The sequence below is a fragment of the Xenopus tropicalis genome, chromosome 2 (assembly GCF_000004195.4).
Source record: "Xenopus tropicalis strain Nigerian chromosome 2, UCB_Xtro_10.0, whole genome shotgun sequence".
NCBI classification, from domain to species: Eukaryota; Metazoa; Chordata; class Amphibia; order Anura; family Pipidae; genus Xenopus; species Xenopus tropicalis.
In genome coordinates, this window is record NC_030678.2 from 152,333,231 (window position 1) to 152,352,157 (window position 18,927).

The following is an 18,927-nucleotide window of genomic DNA, read 5'->3' on the forward strand; positions in this document are numbered from 1 at the left end:
AATTGCAAGAAAACCATCTCCCATAGACCCAACTGTAATCAAATAAATCAAATTTTGCATTATTATTTTCTTTTTCTTTGTAATAATAAAACTGTACCTGTACTAGATCCCAGCTAAAATATAATTAATCCTTATTAGAGATAAAGCAATCCTATAGGATGTTTAATTTAATGACAAAGTATGGAGATCCCAATTACAGAATACTACTTATATGGAAAAGCCCAGGTCCAGAGCATTCGGGGTGAGAGGTCCCAAGCCTGCAGTAATGGAGCGGGTTATTGTGTTGGGCAGGAGACCTGAGCTGCCTAATAACAATGAGGGGGCAGCAATTAAGAAAAGGTACTGCCATGTGCACTAAAATAATGATTCCATCTTGGTAAAATACAAACTTTCCACTTTTTTAAATTAATTGAAATCTACTTGACTAAATAATCATTTTATATATCATGGAGATATCCATTTGAATGACTTGAGGAAAGCATATAATGTCTAACCTTTTTACACAACACCCTTTCCCCTTCGTCCAGACTTCGTCTGCTCCATACCTTTCCTAAAGTCATCACAACACTACCCAGCACGGATGCCATTTTTCACACAATCTTTTTTATCCTTTGCTGTGTTCCTACTCCAGTGATCCAGTGCTAGTCTGGTCCTTCACGTCTCCATGTTGCCCCTCTGCCTTTGTATCTGTATTATGCATTACTCCTTTGCCTCGGGCCTTTGCACTGCTGACTGGTTTTACTCAATTCTCTCTCTTTGTGGTCCCAGACCAGCTGTTAAAATTGAATCCAGACAGGTACCTCAAGCCAAAAAACAGCTTGCTGCTGTGTTTGCAGGTTTCATTTTACACACTAATGAACAGTCGCAGAGAGCTAGGGATCCAAAACATGCTTGTAAGCATGTAACTTGCTCTGAGTTGGGCTTAATGCACAGAATCCCATAGTCTTTGGGAAAACACATCACATTCATATACTTAATTCTTACTGAGGTCCCTCATCTTGCTGGTAATATTGATACTGATTCGCCAGCCCATTAATGAGCAGATTTTTTTTTAGAATAAATGCCAAGTTACTTAATTTGATATTTTGTACAGGATGACTGTGATCGCTCTGTGTGGCATTCCTAATTGAGATGAGCCCTCCATTAGGCTTAATTAGAAGCACTGCTTGTTCCCACCAAAAGCCAAGCTCATTTGTGGTATTTATTTACAGCGGAGTACCGAGTATGGAGTGGATCCATAACCACAACCACAATGTGCTGAAGGGTAGGCAGCAACAAATGGAGTGAAAAGCCCCCGATCACGCGGGGAAAGCTGCTATGGCTTTCAGTGAGTCATATAACACCCATCATTAATGATCTGGCTTGGGAGTCCCAAGGAAAAACTGACAAAAATAGCCAAGGTTACTGAGCCCCAGACTGGCAAGAGATTTACAGATCTGTCGTGCAAGTGTTTCCTTCTAGATTTTAATGATTGCTGCAGACCTGGAGCAGCAAACAGAGCTTCCCTTGTTTTGCCTGCATTCACAGAAGTGTATCACAAGCTCAACAGCCACAATCAAGAATGAGCAACTGTTCAAGTTTAATGCCATTAACAAAAACAAGGTGAAGGGTTAGTTGCAGATATTAGTATACAGTCGTGTACACAAATCATTGACCCGGACATTACAAAAAACAGTTTTAACCAAGTAACAAAAAAACAAAAACTAAAAATTACCGTTAAAATGAACAGATTGTTTAGGGAAAGGATAAGTAATCTGATTTCTGACGGCATAAGATCAACTACAGAAGGTTTTATTTTGAGGTACCTATTGCTAGAGTGTCACCAAGTGTCTGTATTATACAATAGCCAAACCAAAATCATTGAGCCTTATTTGCTGAGTAGGCAATAGGTAATAATATCACCAACCAAAACAAGATGCTCAGAAGGAATACAAGGTACCTATCGATAAAGAGAATAGGACTGATTCACTAAAGTGCGTTAAAACATGCGCTATATAGCTTGTGTTAAAAATTTTATCGAGTCAAATTTTTCGCATTTTAACGCTCAATTCACTTAAAGCATATTTGCGTTAATTTAGATGTGATGCTGTGTGCGCTGTGTGCGTTATTTAAGTCGCGAAGACAATTTTTGTGTGTTATTTGATGGAACGCGCGCTAATCAACGCAAAGTGCACGCCATATTAGCCATACACACCATTACTTTCGTAAAACTACTTTTATGAAAATGCCCATTTCCCTGCAAACTGGAGGCTGCATCACTCTGGGGCCAACACAGACTTGAATAAATCCCACTGCAAAGTCCATATTGTGTTGCCAAAAGCTCATGAACTGTACTTTTCTATAATTACCGCCTGCCCCAAGTAGGTGTTAATTTTCCCACAGACAAATGCGATATTTAGCGCGTCTAAGTGTTTGTGAATCATGCGTTAGTGTTATTTCTGTGTGCAAATTAACGCATGCTTTACAATTAATGCATTGTTTGGCGCAAAATTTAACGACAACACATGCGTTAATACTTTAGCGAATCGCGCATTTTTTTCTGCGTCAATTTTAACGCAAAAAAGCGTGCAATAAAACTTATCGACCTTTAGTGAATCAACCCTCATGTGTGTCTTTTCCATATGCTGACCTAGCCTTTCTAGCTTTATAGTGGCATGGACTTCGCAGCTAATTAACACTGAAACAAAAATTAGGGAAATAATTGTTAAACTTGTGATTATATGACCATGCAGGATAAAAAAGAAAAACATTATACCCTTCCCTAAGGAGCAAGGAGGCTCTATGCACTGAAGGGTAATACAGATTTGCCCCAGTGCCCAGAAGAACCCATACCAATAGAGTACTTAAATACAATCTACATTTCTTAATCACTCTAATATTAGCTTTAGAAATATGCAAGTTATGTAGTGGAGAATGGCATTATGAGCAGTAATCAGCATGGCTTTATGAAGGACAGGTCATGTCAGACCAATTTAATTGCTTTTTATGATGAGGTAAGTAAGAAGCTGGACAGTGGGGATGCAGTAGATATAATCTATTTGGATTTTGCCAAAGCATTTGATACCGTTCCCCACAAACCACTGCTTTCTAAACAAAGGTCTATTGGTCTTAGTGAAGTCGTTTGCACATGGATAGGAAACTGGCTACAGGATCGGGTACAGAGGGTGGTTGTTAATGGCACATTCTCTACTTGGAGTAAGGTTCTCAGTGGGGTCCCTCAGGGTTCTGTACTAGGTCCACTTTTGTTTAACTTGTTCATTAATGACTTAGGGGAGGGTATTATAAGCAATGTATCAGTGTTTGCAGCCAAAATAGTAGCCCAATCAGGATGTGGCATCCTTGCAGCAGGATCTTGGCCAACTGGCAATCTGGGCAGCTAAGTGGCAGATGAGATTTAATGTGGATAAATGTAAGGTCATGCACCTGGGATGTAAAAATTTGCAGCCACTTATACCCTTATGGGTTGCCTTCCTCTGGATCAACTAGCAGGCAGGTTATATATAGGTATTAAGGTTGAACTTGATGGATGTGTGTCTTTTTTCTTTTTTCAACCTAAATTACTGTTACTATGTTAATAAAAATTACTGCTTTTTTTGTTTTTTTTTTGTTCATTAGCTGCTAGACCATCTAGTACCCTTAATGGGTTGCCTTCCTCTGGATCAACTAGCAGGCAGGTTATATATAGGTATTAAGGTTGAACTTGATGGACGTGTGTCTTTTTTCAACCTAAATTATTATTATTATGTTAATAAAAATGACAAATGGGCTTTTTTGTTCATTAGCTGCTAGACCATCTAGGACCCACCATGAAACAAGATATTGGTTGCCTAAACTCAAAATCAATCAACATAGTAAGTGCCAAAAAGATATTTACCTACTCTGGGGCTTGCCAGGACATTCCCTTAGATTTATCTCACTTACTGTCATTGCCTGGGTGAGAGTACTGATGGGGCACAGCCAATGAGACTGCAGGCTAGTACCCTAAGTATTAGGGTACCCCAACCAGTAGCTTGTGAGAAACACATTGCTCTCCAACCTATTGGATGTTGCTCCCAGTGTCCCCAAAGCAGGTGTTATTTTTGAATTTCTCATTAGGAGGCAAGTTTTGGTTCCATAAAAACCAAGTATAATGTCAAACAGACCCTTCTATAGGTTGCCAGTCAACATAGGGGCTACCAAATAACCAATTATAGCTCTTATTGGCAGCCACAGGTACATTTTTCATGCTTGTGTTGCTCCCCAACACTTTTTCCATTTGAATGTGGCTCACTGGTATAAATGGTTGGGGATTCCTGCCATACAGACTACCGTTCATATTTTTGTACAGGTATGGGATCTGTTATCCAGGATGCTCAGGAGCTGGGGTTTTCTGGATAAGGATTCTTTCTGTAATTTGAAACTCCATTCCTTAAGTCTGCTAAAATATAATTTACACATTAATAAACTAAGGACTATTTTGACACCAATTACTGTTTTATTATTAGAGAAAAAGGAAATAATTTTTAAAAATCTGATTAAGATGGAGTCCATGGGTGATGGCCTTCCCGTAATTCAAAGCTTTCTGGATAATGGGTTTCAGTATAAAGGATCCGATACCTATATAGCCTACACTTTAACACCTCTTTCATACTCTGTAATACTCTGTAAGACATTCATAATTAAAGGTATGGGATCCTTTATCTGGAATCCCATTTTTCAGAAAACTCAGAATTATGGGCCATCTCCCTTTTTAAGCAAAAAAATTTAATTAATCTAATCTAATTCTTTAAAAATTGTGTCCTTTTTCTCTGCAATAATAAAACAGTACCTTGAACTTGATGCCAACTAAGATATAATTACCCCTTATTGGGGCAGAACAGCCCTATTGGGTTTATTTCATGGTTAAATGATTCCCTTTTCTCTGTAATAATAAAACAGTACCTGTACTTGATCCCAACTAAGATATAATTACCCCTTATTGGGGGCAGAACAGCCCTATTGGGTTTATTTAATGGTTAAATGATTCCCTTTTCTCTGTAATAATAAAACAGTACCTGTACTTGATCCCAACTAAGATATAATTACCCCTTATTGGGGCAGAACAGTCCTATTGGGTTTATTTAATGGTTAAATGATTCCATTTTCTCTGTAATAATAAAACAGTACCTGTACTTGATCCCAACTAAGATATAATTACCCCTTATTGGGGGCAGAACAGCCCTATTGGGTTTATTTAATGGTTAAATGATTCCCTTTTCTCTGTAATAATAAAACAGTACCTTGTACTTGATGCCAACTAAGCTGCATGTATCCATATTGGGGTCAAAACAATCCTATAGGATCTATTTAAGGTTTAAATGAGTTTTAGAAAAATTAAGTTATGGTAATACAAATTATGGAAAAACCGCTTATCCAGAAAACCTCAGGTTCCAAGCATTCTGGATAACAGATCCTATATCTGTACAATAATGGAAAGCTTGGCACAGGTTTACACAGCCTAATAATAAATGCAGAATATAACAAGAGCAAGCATTTATGCATATTACCTATACAGCATTAATTAAAGCCAGATAAAAAATGCAGCATTTTTGCAATAAACATAAAACTTTTTTCGTCATTTAAACCTTTGGAAGGTTTTGTGAAGCGCTTTAGTTCTAAAAGGTGAAGCTGCTCGGGGACAGCTGACAGACAGAATTACGGCTGAAATTCCTTGGTGATAACGTTAATGACAGCAAAATATTGTTTAATTAGAAGATTGCAGCATCTGGATTAACACTCCAAGAGCGATATTCCTATGCTTGTCTGCTTCTTCACACTTTACAGACATTTTGTCATCTCTAGGTCATTAGGAAGGAATTTTTAATGATTTTTAAGAAGCGAGCAGTACAAGTTACATCTAATTACATGACAATAATAAGCCCAACACAATCTCTAGCTAAATATACACATAATTAGTTAGTGAAACTTGCACATCACAGGGTGAAAAACGTGGAGAAAAAAATGCTAAAAAGAAAAAGAGGGAACGCAAAAGATAATTAGTATTTTTTGAAGCCTTTGTCATGTATTTTTAATAAAATAGGCAAAGAATTCAAAGAAGAGAGAGGATTTTTTTTACATCAGTTTGATTACAATAGGCATTTCAGTTTAAAGAGAATGGTCTGACTGCATGTTATGGAATATAAAACCCACTCGTTTTTCCAGTTGTTTGTCTTAAATGATTATTTTGACCTTGGACCGTCAAGTCAGATGAATTGAAACAAATAGATGTCTTTGGGGCTGTTCAGGACAGTGACCAACAAGGTCGGCACCACTTCAGCACAACACAGTGCAACTTTCCCACAATAGAGCAAATGCAGGGCCTCCCAGGCAAAAGGAGACACTTATCCATGTCAAGAATGCTCTTCATGTGTCACCAACGGGCCATTTCAGATTCATAGTAATAGAGAAACAATAATGAGTTCTAACTACTAAATAAGAGACTCAAATCCTTCAAGCCCTTTCCAATACAGGGTTCAAGCTTGCAGGCTTACACCCTTCTAGACATCCATCCTTCCAGTATTTCAGTCTCATGGGATTGATCGTTCCAGCTCCATAGCATGGAAATATTCCAAATCCACATGCCAAAAACTAGACCCACTTTACCCCTAGCTTCAATATAAGTCTAACCTTACAGTATAAATGCTGGAAATCATCAACCCATAAGCTACCCAGTTAGGTTATTATTGTACAGAGCAGGCACATTCAGAACCATGCGTTAGTTCTTCCTAACGCTGAGAGATCTTATTAATCATAATTGGGTAGTGGTGAAATGCGTAGGGCACCACCAGTCCCAACATAGACAGGCAAGAATCGATGACTGGGTGGTGAAGGGGGCAGTTGAAAGAAATCCTATGTGTCCTGTGTGGTTTTAAGGGCATTCGTTTGTATCACACCAATGATAGCTATGGTAGCTATGGTGGTAGTTTTGTGACTTGTAGGTAAGTGGGTGCTTTTAACAGCAAGTAATAAGGTTATGTTTTAATACCAGCGAGCACTTGAATTAAACTGGTCACTTGGAGAAACATGGGAGTTATTCTCTAAGCATCCCAATTTATAATTCTATTATATCTATCCTTCTGCCAAACTAAAACATTACAGATGGCACCAAACTTTTGCACAATGCATCCTCTGTGTAGTACTATATAAAGAACGTTTCCTACATATTCTATTTCCCAGAGCACTGAGCTTCTATTGATCCATTTATAAAAAGCTGTATAGTTTCTGATGGCTTCCTTCAGAAACTACGGCTCTCTTTCGCTAGCGTTCCTTTATAAAATCAACTTCTGACTAATGGGGTTATGTAATAAAAAGGCACTAAGTTTGCCCAGGAGCAGTAACCCATAGCAACCAATCAGCATCTTATTGGTTGCTCTCAGTGCCCCCAAACCCGGTAGTTATCTTTGAATTCCTGACTTGGTGCCAAGTTTTGGTTGAATTCAAACAAGATTTCCTACCAAATAAAGCCCCTGTAAGCTGATAGTGTGCATAGAGGCTGTCTAATAGCCAATCACAGCCCTTATTTGGCACCTCCATGAACTTTTATGGTGCTTGTGTTGCTCTCAGTCTTTTTACATTTGACTGTGGCTCACGAGTAAGAAAGGTTGGGGACCCCTGGTTTAATTTCAAAGGTCTTTGTTATCCTTAAATAATCATTTTACAATGACAGCTGCAGGCCTGCAATTTCTTTATTTATGACGTATACTGTTAAAAACACGGGGCTATTTCTACAAACTGTCACTGACCATCATGTCACTCTCACTGCAATTGCAATATTAAAAAAAAATGTCTAGCCACCAGTGAACTTAGCTCTTAATGCAATGAGCCACTAAGTAAAAAGCACTATAGTCTGAGAAAGTACCATGTTCAGTCTAGCAATCTCATACATAATGGTTTGCTAAACTATTTTACTAGTACGAGTACATCCTACACTGAAATTGCACTTTCTTTGAAGTTTTTATTAGAAAGCATTAAATGTACAGTTAGTACTGTATGTGTTGCTTTTTTGGTGTGACACTGTTCTATGCCAAAGACATCCTAAGAAGAATAAAGTGAAAATATACTGTTAGCATAATTATTCAGTTCCTATACTTTAATACTCCTCGGAGCTATTTTTGGAGTATAAACAGCTCTTTTGGGGTAGGATATCCCAGTGTTGCAAATGGTGCAGGAGTTTCAGCTCATTCCTTGAGGCACATTTGCCCCAGGTTGTTGTTTGGGAGATAAAGCTTGTGTACCTTTATTTTTGAATAGCGTTACATACACTCAGTTGGCTACAGAAGAGTTGGTCACTGTAGGACGCTCACCCTTGTCCTTAAGCCATTCCATTGTTTCCTTGCTTTTAGGTTAATATTTCCTCTAAGAATCAGATTTAAGAATCAGATTTAAAGCTAATGCCTCATGGAAAGAGTTAGTCGCCCACGATAGACCTCTAGTACCGTGGGCGACTAATTGTTCCAAAATAACTTTCCGCAATAGGAGTCACTGGTAAAAAAAGGGCCTTTCCATTGCTTTGACTTTCCATAGTCGTGTGAACTTTCCTCCTGCTAAAACAACTGTCTCCAGTATTTCACTGTATTTTGCACCTCGGCATTACACTTCTCCCACAAATTTTCAGTATAGATTTGTTACTGATTAAGATTTGATATCTGTTCAGCATTGAGAATACCAAGATCTTGACTGCAAGGCTAATGCCAATACGGGGCTAATTCTGGGCTCCTACGCTGGCATCAGCCTTTCCCTGTGCCCTTCCCTATGCAGGCACACTCTTTACAGTAGGGGTTGTAACTAAGGCATATGCAGTAATTCAAGAAGCAAAGTCTCATAAAGATGTTTTATATATATATATATATATATATATATATATATATATACATATACATGCATATCTAAGATCTGTACTGAAAACACAAGAGGATTATTAAAAATGTATATCTTTATAGCAGGTAGACAGATACCATATATCATGCTAAGCTTTATAAGGAAGGCTGCACCCAAATATCTTCATTCAGCATGAAGTGCAGTCACCGATTACAGGGACGGAGATAAAACATGGTTACCTAATCATGCCACACTCCAGGTGACATCTGTACTAGGCAGGATCCTGTTGTTATTCTCCTGTCTGCTTGCTGTTGTTGAGAATGACGAAGTAGTAAAATTACATTTCCCCCATTATTATTGCTAGACAGTTTCTGGCAATGGTTTGTTGCCTCTAATAAAGCTTCAGACAAAGCTGTCAGCAGAGGAAATGGCAGGAGAGTTAGGCACAGCCTCCATAACATTAAATATAGCGGAAAGCCTTGGTGATAGGTTGCGCATTCCCTTATCAAATTTAATGTGAGTGCTTTCGAATCTATCATAGGGCTGCAGCTGAGTCCCCAGAGGGATAAACGTAGCGAGTCATCGCACTAACAATTTTGACAAACATAAACATATTAGAAAGGCCTGAAGAGCTAGAAGCCTTACCTGCTATGGTATTAAGGAACATCAAGTATTCAAAGTTTGAGATCTCCCGGCGCTGCCAGCGTTGAGTCATGTTGGAGGATTTAAACAGCTGCCTGGGTGTGGCCAGTGATATTCTCCTATACGTAAATTAAATAAGAATTAATAAGCATTTACTTTTACTTATATGGAACAAAAAGGATGAACCATCACAAAGGCAGGCAGAACACACAAGTTTAACATTCCTGGAAAATCATTATTACAGTCGTGAATGCCAAATAAATAACATTTTTTTTTTTTAACTTTGTTGCTAGGAGGTGTTTAAATAAACAAAGCGGTTGGCAGCGGTACTTGTATACTGACATGGTAACGCGTGTCACTGAAAGCAGTTTAATGACATCACTAACATCTGGGAAGAAGGCTGAGTACCCGAATGATGGACTGCTGCAAAAGACTGATTGACTGTCAGCTCTCGCTTTATCATGGCAGTTTGCAAGACTTATTAGCTGCTTGTCAAGGATGTCTTTACATGCAGGGTGTGCAGAAGAGACAGGCCTCACAACAGAGCAGCAGGATGTAACAAGTATTCCCGAGTTACTTAAAAATAACTTCTATTAGTGCTACAAGTATAACCGATGCTGAATAATAAAGTGGACCTACTCCAAATACAAAAAAACATGAATAATAAAGAAAATCATGAAATATTGTATTAGATGTCTAAATATGGCCCTCCAGCCTTTTGTAAAGTACAGTTTCCAGCACCCTGACCACAGCAGAGCAGCTACAGACATCCCTCATACAGATTACATGGACAGGAGGCAGGACACCTGCAATTTTACCTTTTGAATGCTGAAATTCGCATCACTAGAATTTCTTGCCATTGGTTATAAATGCCCAAATGAGGCACGTTATAAATGTGCTAAAGAGAGATGGTGCTATGACTGCTGCCACTTGGGCTTAAGGTGGCCATACATTAGTTATGTGCGGGTCGAGAAAACTTCAACCCACACCCAACCCAAACCCGCCCGCTCCCAACCCAAACCCGCCCGCTCCCAACCCAAACCCTACCTGGCCTGGCTTCTCCCCTCTACTTAAAGACCCATGCTCCATTTTAATTACATAAATCAGATTTTTAAAAATAATTTTCTTGATTCTGTAATAATAAAACAGTACTTTGTACTTGATTACAGCTATGAAATAATTAACCCTTATTGGCAAAAAATCCTATTGGGTTTAATTAATGTTTAAATCATTTTTTTACTAAACCTACATTATGGTGATCCAAATTATGGAAACACCCACCGGAAAACTCCAGGTCCCGAGCATTCTGGATAACAGGTCCCATACCTGTATACAAGAATAAAGGCACACTCCACTTCAATGCTTCAATGAAGTTTTTGTGCAAGTAGCAATGAAGTGGAGTGTGCCTTTGTTCCTTTTTTATTGATGTATAAAAGTACGCTCATTGTAGCAGCGCTGAACAAACATCCTTACAGGCTTAAAAGATATACTTTTTTGGTTTTTGATATTTTCATACTAAAGGGGTTTATATTGTGACTGGAGATTTTTGTCCCATACCTGTAGAGCTATATCGATATCTGTATTTGGCATCTTTTCCTATCTGCTTTCACAACATATCTCATTACTTCTGAATGGCCATCATTAATATATAATTTTTAAAAACAAAATTCCCTATACCCTTATATGCAGTGGCTTCTTCCAACAGCAGATACACATGCACAGTTAGAGCGCCATAGTGGGATTCTGTCCTTTTACTATTCTCTTAGGGTGAGGTTTTTCAAGACAATGCTCCAGTGCTGAGAATTTTCAAGTAAGTGGAGGGAAAGAGATGTAAACTGTATGTAATCTCAAAGGGAAAAATTTGCTTTCCTCTAGCTGAAGAGCTAAAACCTGGCAAGACACTTTCAAACAAATGGGCACATAATTACTTGTTTGAATTTAAATCTTTCTAACGCTAACCTTGCAGTTTTTCTTTATTTTTAGTGGTTTTCTGCAGTCTTTTGACTGCTAATACCAGGATTTCGGCTCATTAACTTTTTCCGGGTCAACGACCCTATGGAACTTTGTGTCGCCTACATGGTCGGTTAACCTTAGGCTTACAGTCTGACTCTGAAGGAAAGCTGCTGAAGAGAAAGCCCAAACACTACTAATAACGCAAACTACTAAAAAGAGAAAATGAATATAAACTAGTATAAGCTGAAAGGATCACTCTGTGTAATTACATGTTAATATTTGACTTTAGATGCATTTTTAAGGAACCACATTTGATCGAGCAGTTTGGCTAATTTTGACTACCATCTGGACATGTGAGGTCACCAAATCTCTTTGATTCCATTGGTCTGGCCAGACAGAAAATATTATCCTTAGTGCTCCCACCTCATTGTGTGCTCTAATAGGTCAATATACAAATTGACAATGAATAGAGAAATGGAATGTATTCCTCTGGCTGATAAAAGCCCATGTATGGCCTTGTTTTGTGGCCTCTTTTCTCTAGCTCACCCTTTTCAGTTTACCCAGCCATGGTTTCTTTCAACAACCCCTCCAACACACTTTCCTAACTGGCAATGAGGTTGACTCACACTCTACTCTCAGCAAACACAGTCAAAATAGGCAGAAAACCAGATTTTTTTTGATGGTAGTCAGAGTTAAAGTTGTAGGAAGGCATTTGAAAAATTTAATTAAGTTTGTCCATTTTATCTGGTGTTGAAAAGTCAGAATATTATCACAAAGGCATCACATCAACACATATATGGGGTCATTATCCAAAAGGTTGGTGCATGGGCCCACAATGTCACGTTTAGTACTGTCTCTGGTAGGCAGATTTGGGATCCTACATACTACCAGTATAATGTATTAAACTCTTACCTGGCTTGAGGTAAACCATAACTGGTACCCACTCCAACACGAGGTAGGCTGTATACAACTTTCTTAACAGTGGCCTGATCCGGAAAATTGAACATAACAGAAGCTATGGAAGGAAAAATAAATATTTATTATTCCAAATAACAATAAAACCTACAGCCTCCTGAGTGACAGTATCTAAGTTAAAGTTAACTTTGGGGGGGGGGGGAGTTGGTCTAACCTGTAGCCCTCCACAGCCCAACAAACATCCTTTACTAAGGATGCTTAAGAATTTATTTTTTTATAATACACAAAAAATGTGAATATCCTGTAAATTATATCCTTATAAAGGATGCTTAGTGATGTCATCAGAGATAATTTGTGCTTTGTGATGTAATTTCATGTCATATGATCAATGGAAAAACATAAGTAAAATATGAGTACATTAAAAGGTACCTTGGCATTCCATGCCCTGTGAAGCTTTTGTTCCTTAGCCTGGTTAATTAGAAGTTCTAACCTTAGTAACCGTTAGTAAAAACTTCACCATCCCAGTAAAGCGTATGGGCAAATGATGCTATTCTCCATTACCCTTGCACTAAAATTAATAAAAGAGTTAAAAGCTGAACTCACTGCGGTTTGCCATAAACACCTCCAATGCAGTATTTTGCAGGAGATATCGCCTGGAGAATACAGCTCGGATTTCGCTGAACATCCATTTTCCATGTAGACCTTCTGTGTAACCAAGAACCTGAGTTGAAGAACAAAGAAAGAATTGTATTTTACTATACATGCATATTTTCTGGTGAGCTAATATCAACAGCATTTTATAGAAGACCTTGAACCTTTACTGAATTCATTATCATCACTTAATATTAGAGATTAATTAGAAAAGGTTAGTCCTGGAGGATTAGCTGCTCTGCACTATAATGGAAACCTATGGGAAATAAAATATGAAGACAATCTGGTGTGATTGAATGGTCTCCAGGGACAGAACTCATCAGATGTGTTTGAATAAAGTTTTCATTTAATCATATTGCTTTGTGTTGTTCCACCATGTTCCTTTCAGCACACAATGAGATAATAACAATACACTGCAGGAAAACACAATAAAATCTAAATGCATTTGGATTTGAACCAACCTTATTAAAACTGGAAAAAAGCTATATATACAAATAGCAAACTCATTTTACAGTCAAAGACACAGCCAGACAGCTAGCGCCACATTGCTGCTCATCCATTCCCACTGAAAATTAGGAGAACTAATTACTTGACCTATTTCTTTTTGTAGATCCTTCAGTTACAGAGTACATTATACTTCTTAATGGCTAGAGTATAAAGTATGAGCTTTCGGGACTACTTAGGCCACTGCTTAAAGCTCCAAGACCTAAAGTAAGGACCTATATAGTCCTGAAAGCTTGCATATTATAATCCACTAAATTAGCCAATAAAATGTAATATTTTCTGGCTTTGGCTACCGTGGTACAACACTCTGCTACTTTAAGGGCTGGTTCACCTTTACGTTAACTTTTAGTATGTTATAGAATGGCCAGTTCTTAGAACCACGGTCTTCATTTTTATTTTTTTATCATTCATGAATTATTTGCTTTCCTCTTCTTATTCTTTGAAGCTTTAAAAAAGGAAGGGGGGGGGGGTTCACTAACCCAGACAGCCAAAAAAACGATTGCTCGTTACGGCTGCAAGTTCACTGTTACTTTGTATTACTTATATTTCTATTCAGACTAACTGCTATTTTCATTCCAGTTTCTCTTTAAAACCACTTAAAACCTGGTTGCTAGGGTAATTTGGACCCGAGAAATAATAAAGCTGCTAAGATTCCAAAATGGAGAGTTGCTGAATATAAAGCTAAATAATTCAAAACCACAAATAAAAAAATTAAGGTAGCTGGTAGCCTGATAAAAACACAGATACCATATCAGGGCCATAACATGATTTTTTCTTAACTTCCACCCTAATTGGAACAATCAGCCCAAAACCATTATTTGCATCTCATTGCAAATGCACTTTGGCTGATATGTTAAATGGAGAAATCCTTTGCATTGCACAATCCAGACAAATAACATATATTTTAGCATGAGAGTTTTTTTTCTAGGTAAAAAAAAAGTTACATTTTCTCTAAAAAGTGTCATTATGGTATTTTTTTCTTTGAGGTTGGAGAAAGAGACCAAACAACAGACTGTTTCCAAAAGTGGCCTTTTGTATTGAGCAAGCCCCAGAGAGTGTTGGTATACATTACTGCATCTGCCAATCAATAGCTGACATATATCAGGAAAGTTGATTGGATGATTGACTGTGTTGTGAACTCTATTCCTTTACTACAGATTCACAAAAGCCACGTGCCCTTTTTGCCAAGGCAGCGAGGATACTCTGGAGAAAAGGCATTCTAACGCTGCAAATCTGAAGCTATCTACCCGTGTTTAGATTGTACCAATAAACTGAATAAGAGGAAGAATCTGTGGCTGCCCAATCCACATTGAATGGTAAATATACCAGTGACTAACAAAAGACACAGCAACTGGAGTAATAGGACACATACTTTACAGCCACGAAAGTGACTTTTTCAATACTTGGATAATGCAATTTTCCACGTATATTCAACAATTATAGATATTAAAAAGAATCTATGTGACTTAAAAAACAATATTTTGATCATATTGTTTACTTAAACCCCATTACGCCAAGGACAGACTGGGGTTTCTTTGGCACTATTTGGCATACGTTCATACTTCCATAACAGCTAGATAAAATACCACAAAAGATGAGCAAGTTGTGCATCACCAAACCCCTCCTCCCGCCCCCCTCCCCCCCCCAAAAAAACTATACAGGCTACTTGATCGTATAGACCGTGCATTTGTAATTATTCAGTACCTAAAGCAGTCCACTTATTCAGTTGTTTATTAAACTTTACACGGATATGGAAAGCACAGCATATCAACAAATCAAAATAAATAATATGTAAACTGCTTGCTTTGGAATTTGGATCATATTAATGTCGGAAGGAGGTGCCTACTGCAACAGTGGCCATTTTTCAGCTTTTAATAAGAATTACATGCTATGTAAGCACCTACGTTACTTGTTAGCTGGTTCAATGCTGCCATTTCTGCCCTAGTCCAAGGGTTACAGTGGCTCCCTTGCAATTTCACTTCTTCCCTATTGCTGAAGGCTGATTTTGCCAAATCTCCCGTTTTATTCCTTAACCCTTATTTAAAGGTTTTAATATAACCATAAAGCACTTTTAGCTTTATAAACAAATAATAATCATAATGTATGGAGAAGTTCCATAACAAAGCATTAATGTTTAACAGGAAGCAACATTTAAATGAAGCCCCTAATAGAAACTGGTTTGTACCAACATGGCTGGCAGACCATCTGAAATATAATTTTGTGAAACAATCACCAACCTAATGACGAAACTGCATTGAAAGCTGACCCTTCACCAAAGCTCCCTCAGGCTAGCTGCTGTTCCTTCTGTTACTACAAATAGCCGGGGCTCTTCCCAATTAGGTGATCAAGATTAAGGGAAACAGTAGAAGGTGTTCTCATATTCGTTTTTTGATTTTAGCTCTTTTAACATGACAGGAGAAAAAAAAAACAACTGGTTTATAATTTGTTTTAGAGCACAAGCACTGCAGGATGATGGCAGGTTTGGGCTATGCACTTGGTTCTGCTGTTATTCTATCAGGAAACAGAGATCATACACTTCATGGTGCACGCAAACAAGCCAAGGGCACACATACATGCTGGGACACATCAGCCAATTAATGGGCAAAGTTCTGTCTTTTACTCCCACACTACTTCCTGTTACAGGCGGAAGTTGCCTTCAGAGTAAAGTTCTGCGACTTCGGCAAATTGCGGCGCCACGTATGCCATCCCACTGGCGATTTACATTCTAGCTGGTGGGATGGCATTTTTGGGAGAATAGTCGCCTGCGACAAGGGAGATTTGTCACGCAGCAACTAATCTCCCTGTGTGTCACAGCCCTTAGAGCTGCATTATTTCCTGTCGGCTGATCTCTGAGGGAGCACACAGCCCATCACAATATGGCGGCTCAAGGGTAAAGATGTAAAAGGGCAATATTTACTGATAAATATTTTTCTGTTGGTATCTGTTGGTTAAGTATTAATTCAGAAGGTATAATTTTCCTTTAACAAAAATGAGGAAATATTTGGCGAGGTGGCACAGCCTGCAGCTTTTCTCTGGAGTATTATAATATCAGCAAGTAGATTCCAGATCAGTGACTTACTGTCACCATCGGAAATAAAAGACTTGCTCAATTATAATTGACCGAATAAAACACCTAGTTATCTTCTATGACGTCTGGTAATCTATCTTCCAAAAGTGCAGTTTAAGATCTGTAAATTGAGTTTCTGATCACATTAAAGTGAAGAGTGGCGGTGAGGTGTATAACATATTTATACTAAAATGAAGCATTTCTTCATTAGGCATCTGCTATAAGCATCACATTTAAGAGTGGTTATTAAAAGTAAAATCCCACCATGCTGAAGAATACCTTAGAGAAAATACACAACATATTGCTAGAGCGGTTAAGCAGCATTTGGTACGGGGAGAGGAGTGAGTTGTTCCAAAGGAAGGTTAAGCCTGCTACTAATGCTTATTTAAAGCACTGACAGTGTGGAGGAAAGAAGCCATGCCGGGATCCTTTAATTTCTCTCCGGAATAGCTCTCTCCCAACCTTCTGCAGCACATCAAAGTCTCTTGAGTTCAATTAAAATTGGATTACATTGAAATGCTCCATCCATGGGACTGGGTATTCACTAACACTTTTCTCAGTAATACTCCAGATGACAGTTACCCATCCCAATTTAAACAGTTGTCATAGAGACCATGCTGCAAAGCGGCAGCATCTAATAATACAAAGAAAAGGTAAGTAGGAGGATTTAATTGAATGAAGGGCATATTCCTGTAATGCTGCTAAGGCAGCTCTATGCCACAATCAAGATTTCTTTTTCATTTAAACGCAGTTTTCTTTCTCTCTTTATCTAGGGGCAAAATTTTCAATTTCTGAGATACTTCATTTTATTAGACTGGTTATGTAATATTTTGAGTGGCCAATCATTATACCTAAACCTCTGGATTCTTTCACTGCAATCTGTTTGGGTCCAAGAATACTGACCTTCTATAAAGTCATCGCATGGCGCAGTAAGCACTGGTCACTCTTTTTTTTTTAAGGAAACTAATATGCAGTCCTTTGTCTAGGCGCAAAGAAGTGACCTGCTAAAAGGGAAACTATTCCCCCAACAATGTAGGTTTCTATAAAGATATATCACACAAAACAGCTCATAAGCAAAACCCTGCTTTATCTAAATAAACCATTTTTATAAAAATAATAATTTTTAGTACAGGTATGGGATTTGTTATCCGGAAACCCGTTATCCAGAAAGTTCCGAATTACGGAAAGGCCGTCTCCCATAGACTCCATTATAAGCAAATAATTCTAATTTTTGAAAATGATTTCCTTTTTCTCTGTAATAATAAAACAGTCCTTTGTACTTGATCCCAACTAAGGTATAATTACCCCTTATTGGGGGCAGAACAGCCCTATTGGGTTTATTTCATGGTTAAATGATTCCCTTTTCTCTGTAATAATAAAACAGTACCTTGTACTTGATCCCAACTAAGATATAATTACCCCTTATTGGGGACAGAACAGCCCTATTGGGTTTATTTAATGGTTAAATGATTCCCTTTTCTCTGTAATAATAAAACAGTACCTGTACTTGATCCCAACTAAGATATAATTACCCCTTATTGGGGCAGAACAGTCCTATTTGGTTTATTTAATGGTTAAATGATTCCCTTTTCTCTGTAATAATAAAACAGTACCTGTACTTGATCCCAACTAAGATATAATTACCCCTTATTGGGGGCAAAACAGTCCTATTGGGTTTATATAATGGTTAAATGATTCCCTTTTCTCTGTAATAATAAAACAGTACCTGTACTTGATCCCAACTAAGATATAATTACCCCTTATTGGGGCAGAACAGCCCTATTGGGTTTATTTAATGGTTAAATGATTCCCTTTTCTCTGTAATAATAAAACAGTACCTGTACTTGATCCCAACTAAGATATAATTACCCCTTATTGGGGGCAGAACAGCCCTATTGGGTTTATTTCATGGTTAAATGATTCCCTTTTCTCTGTAATAATAAAACAGTACCTGTACTTGATCCCAACTAAGATATAATTACCCCTTATTGGGGGCAGAACAGCCCTATTGGGTTTATTTCATGGTTAAATGATTCCCTTTTCTCTGTAATAATAAAACAGTACCTTGTACTTGATCCCAACTAAGATATAATTACCCCTTATTGGGTTTATTTCATGTTTAAATGATTCCCTTTTCTCTGTAATAATAAAACAGTACCTGTACTTGATCCCAACTAAGATATAATTACCCCTTATTGGGGGCAGAACAGCCCTATTGGGTTTATTTCATGGTTAAATGATTCTCTTTTCTCTGTAATAATAAAACAGTACCTGTACTTGATCCCAACTAAGGTATAATTAAGCCTTATTGAAGGGTTTTTTCAATATTTAAATGATTTTTTAGCAGGCTCAAGGTATGG

The 18,927-nt window shown here is 37.9% G+C and overlaps 1 protein-coding gene across 8 annotated transcripts in view; it reads right to left on the reverse strand.

Annotated features, from left to right (window-relative positions):
* Positions 1–18,927, reverse strand: part of nbea (neurobeachin) — a 355,187-nt gene that overhangs the window by 58,075 nt on the left and 278,185 nt on the right. For all 8 annotated transcript variants that reach the window (XM_012957925.3, XM_002934020.5, XM_012957924.3 and 5 more), the window contains 3 exons: positions 12,949–13,066; positions 12,343–12,445; positions 9,481–9,596 (listed from right to left, as the gene is read on the reverse strand). In XM_012957925.3, the coding sequence (XP_012813379.1) occupies positions 9,481–9,596; positions 12,343–12,445; positions 12,949–13,066 (337 nt within the window). The remainder of the gene's footprint in view (positions 1–9,480; positions 9,597–12,342; positions 12,446–12,948; positions 13,067–18,927) is intronic.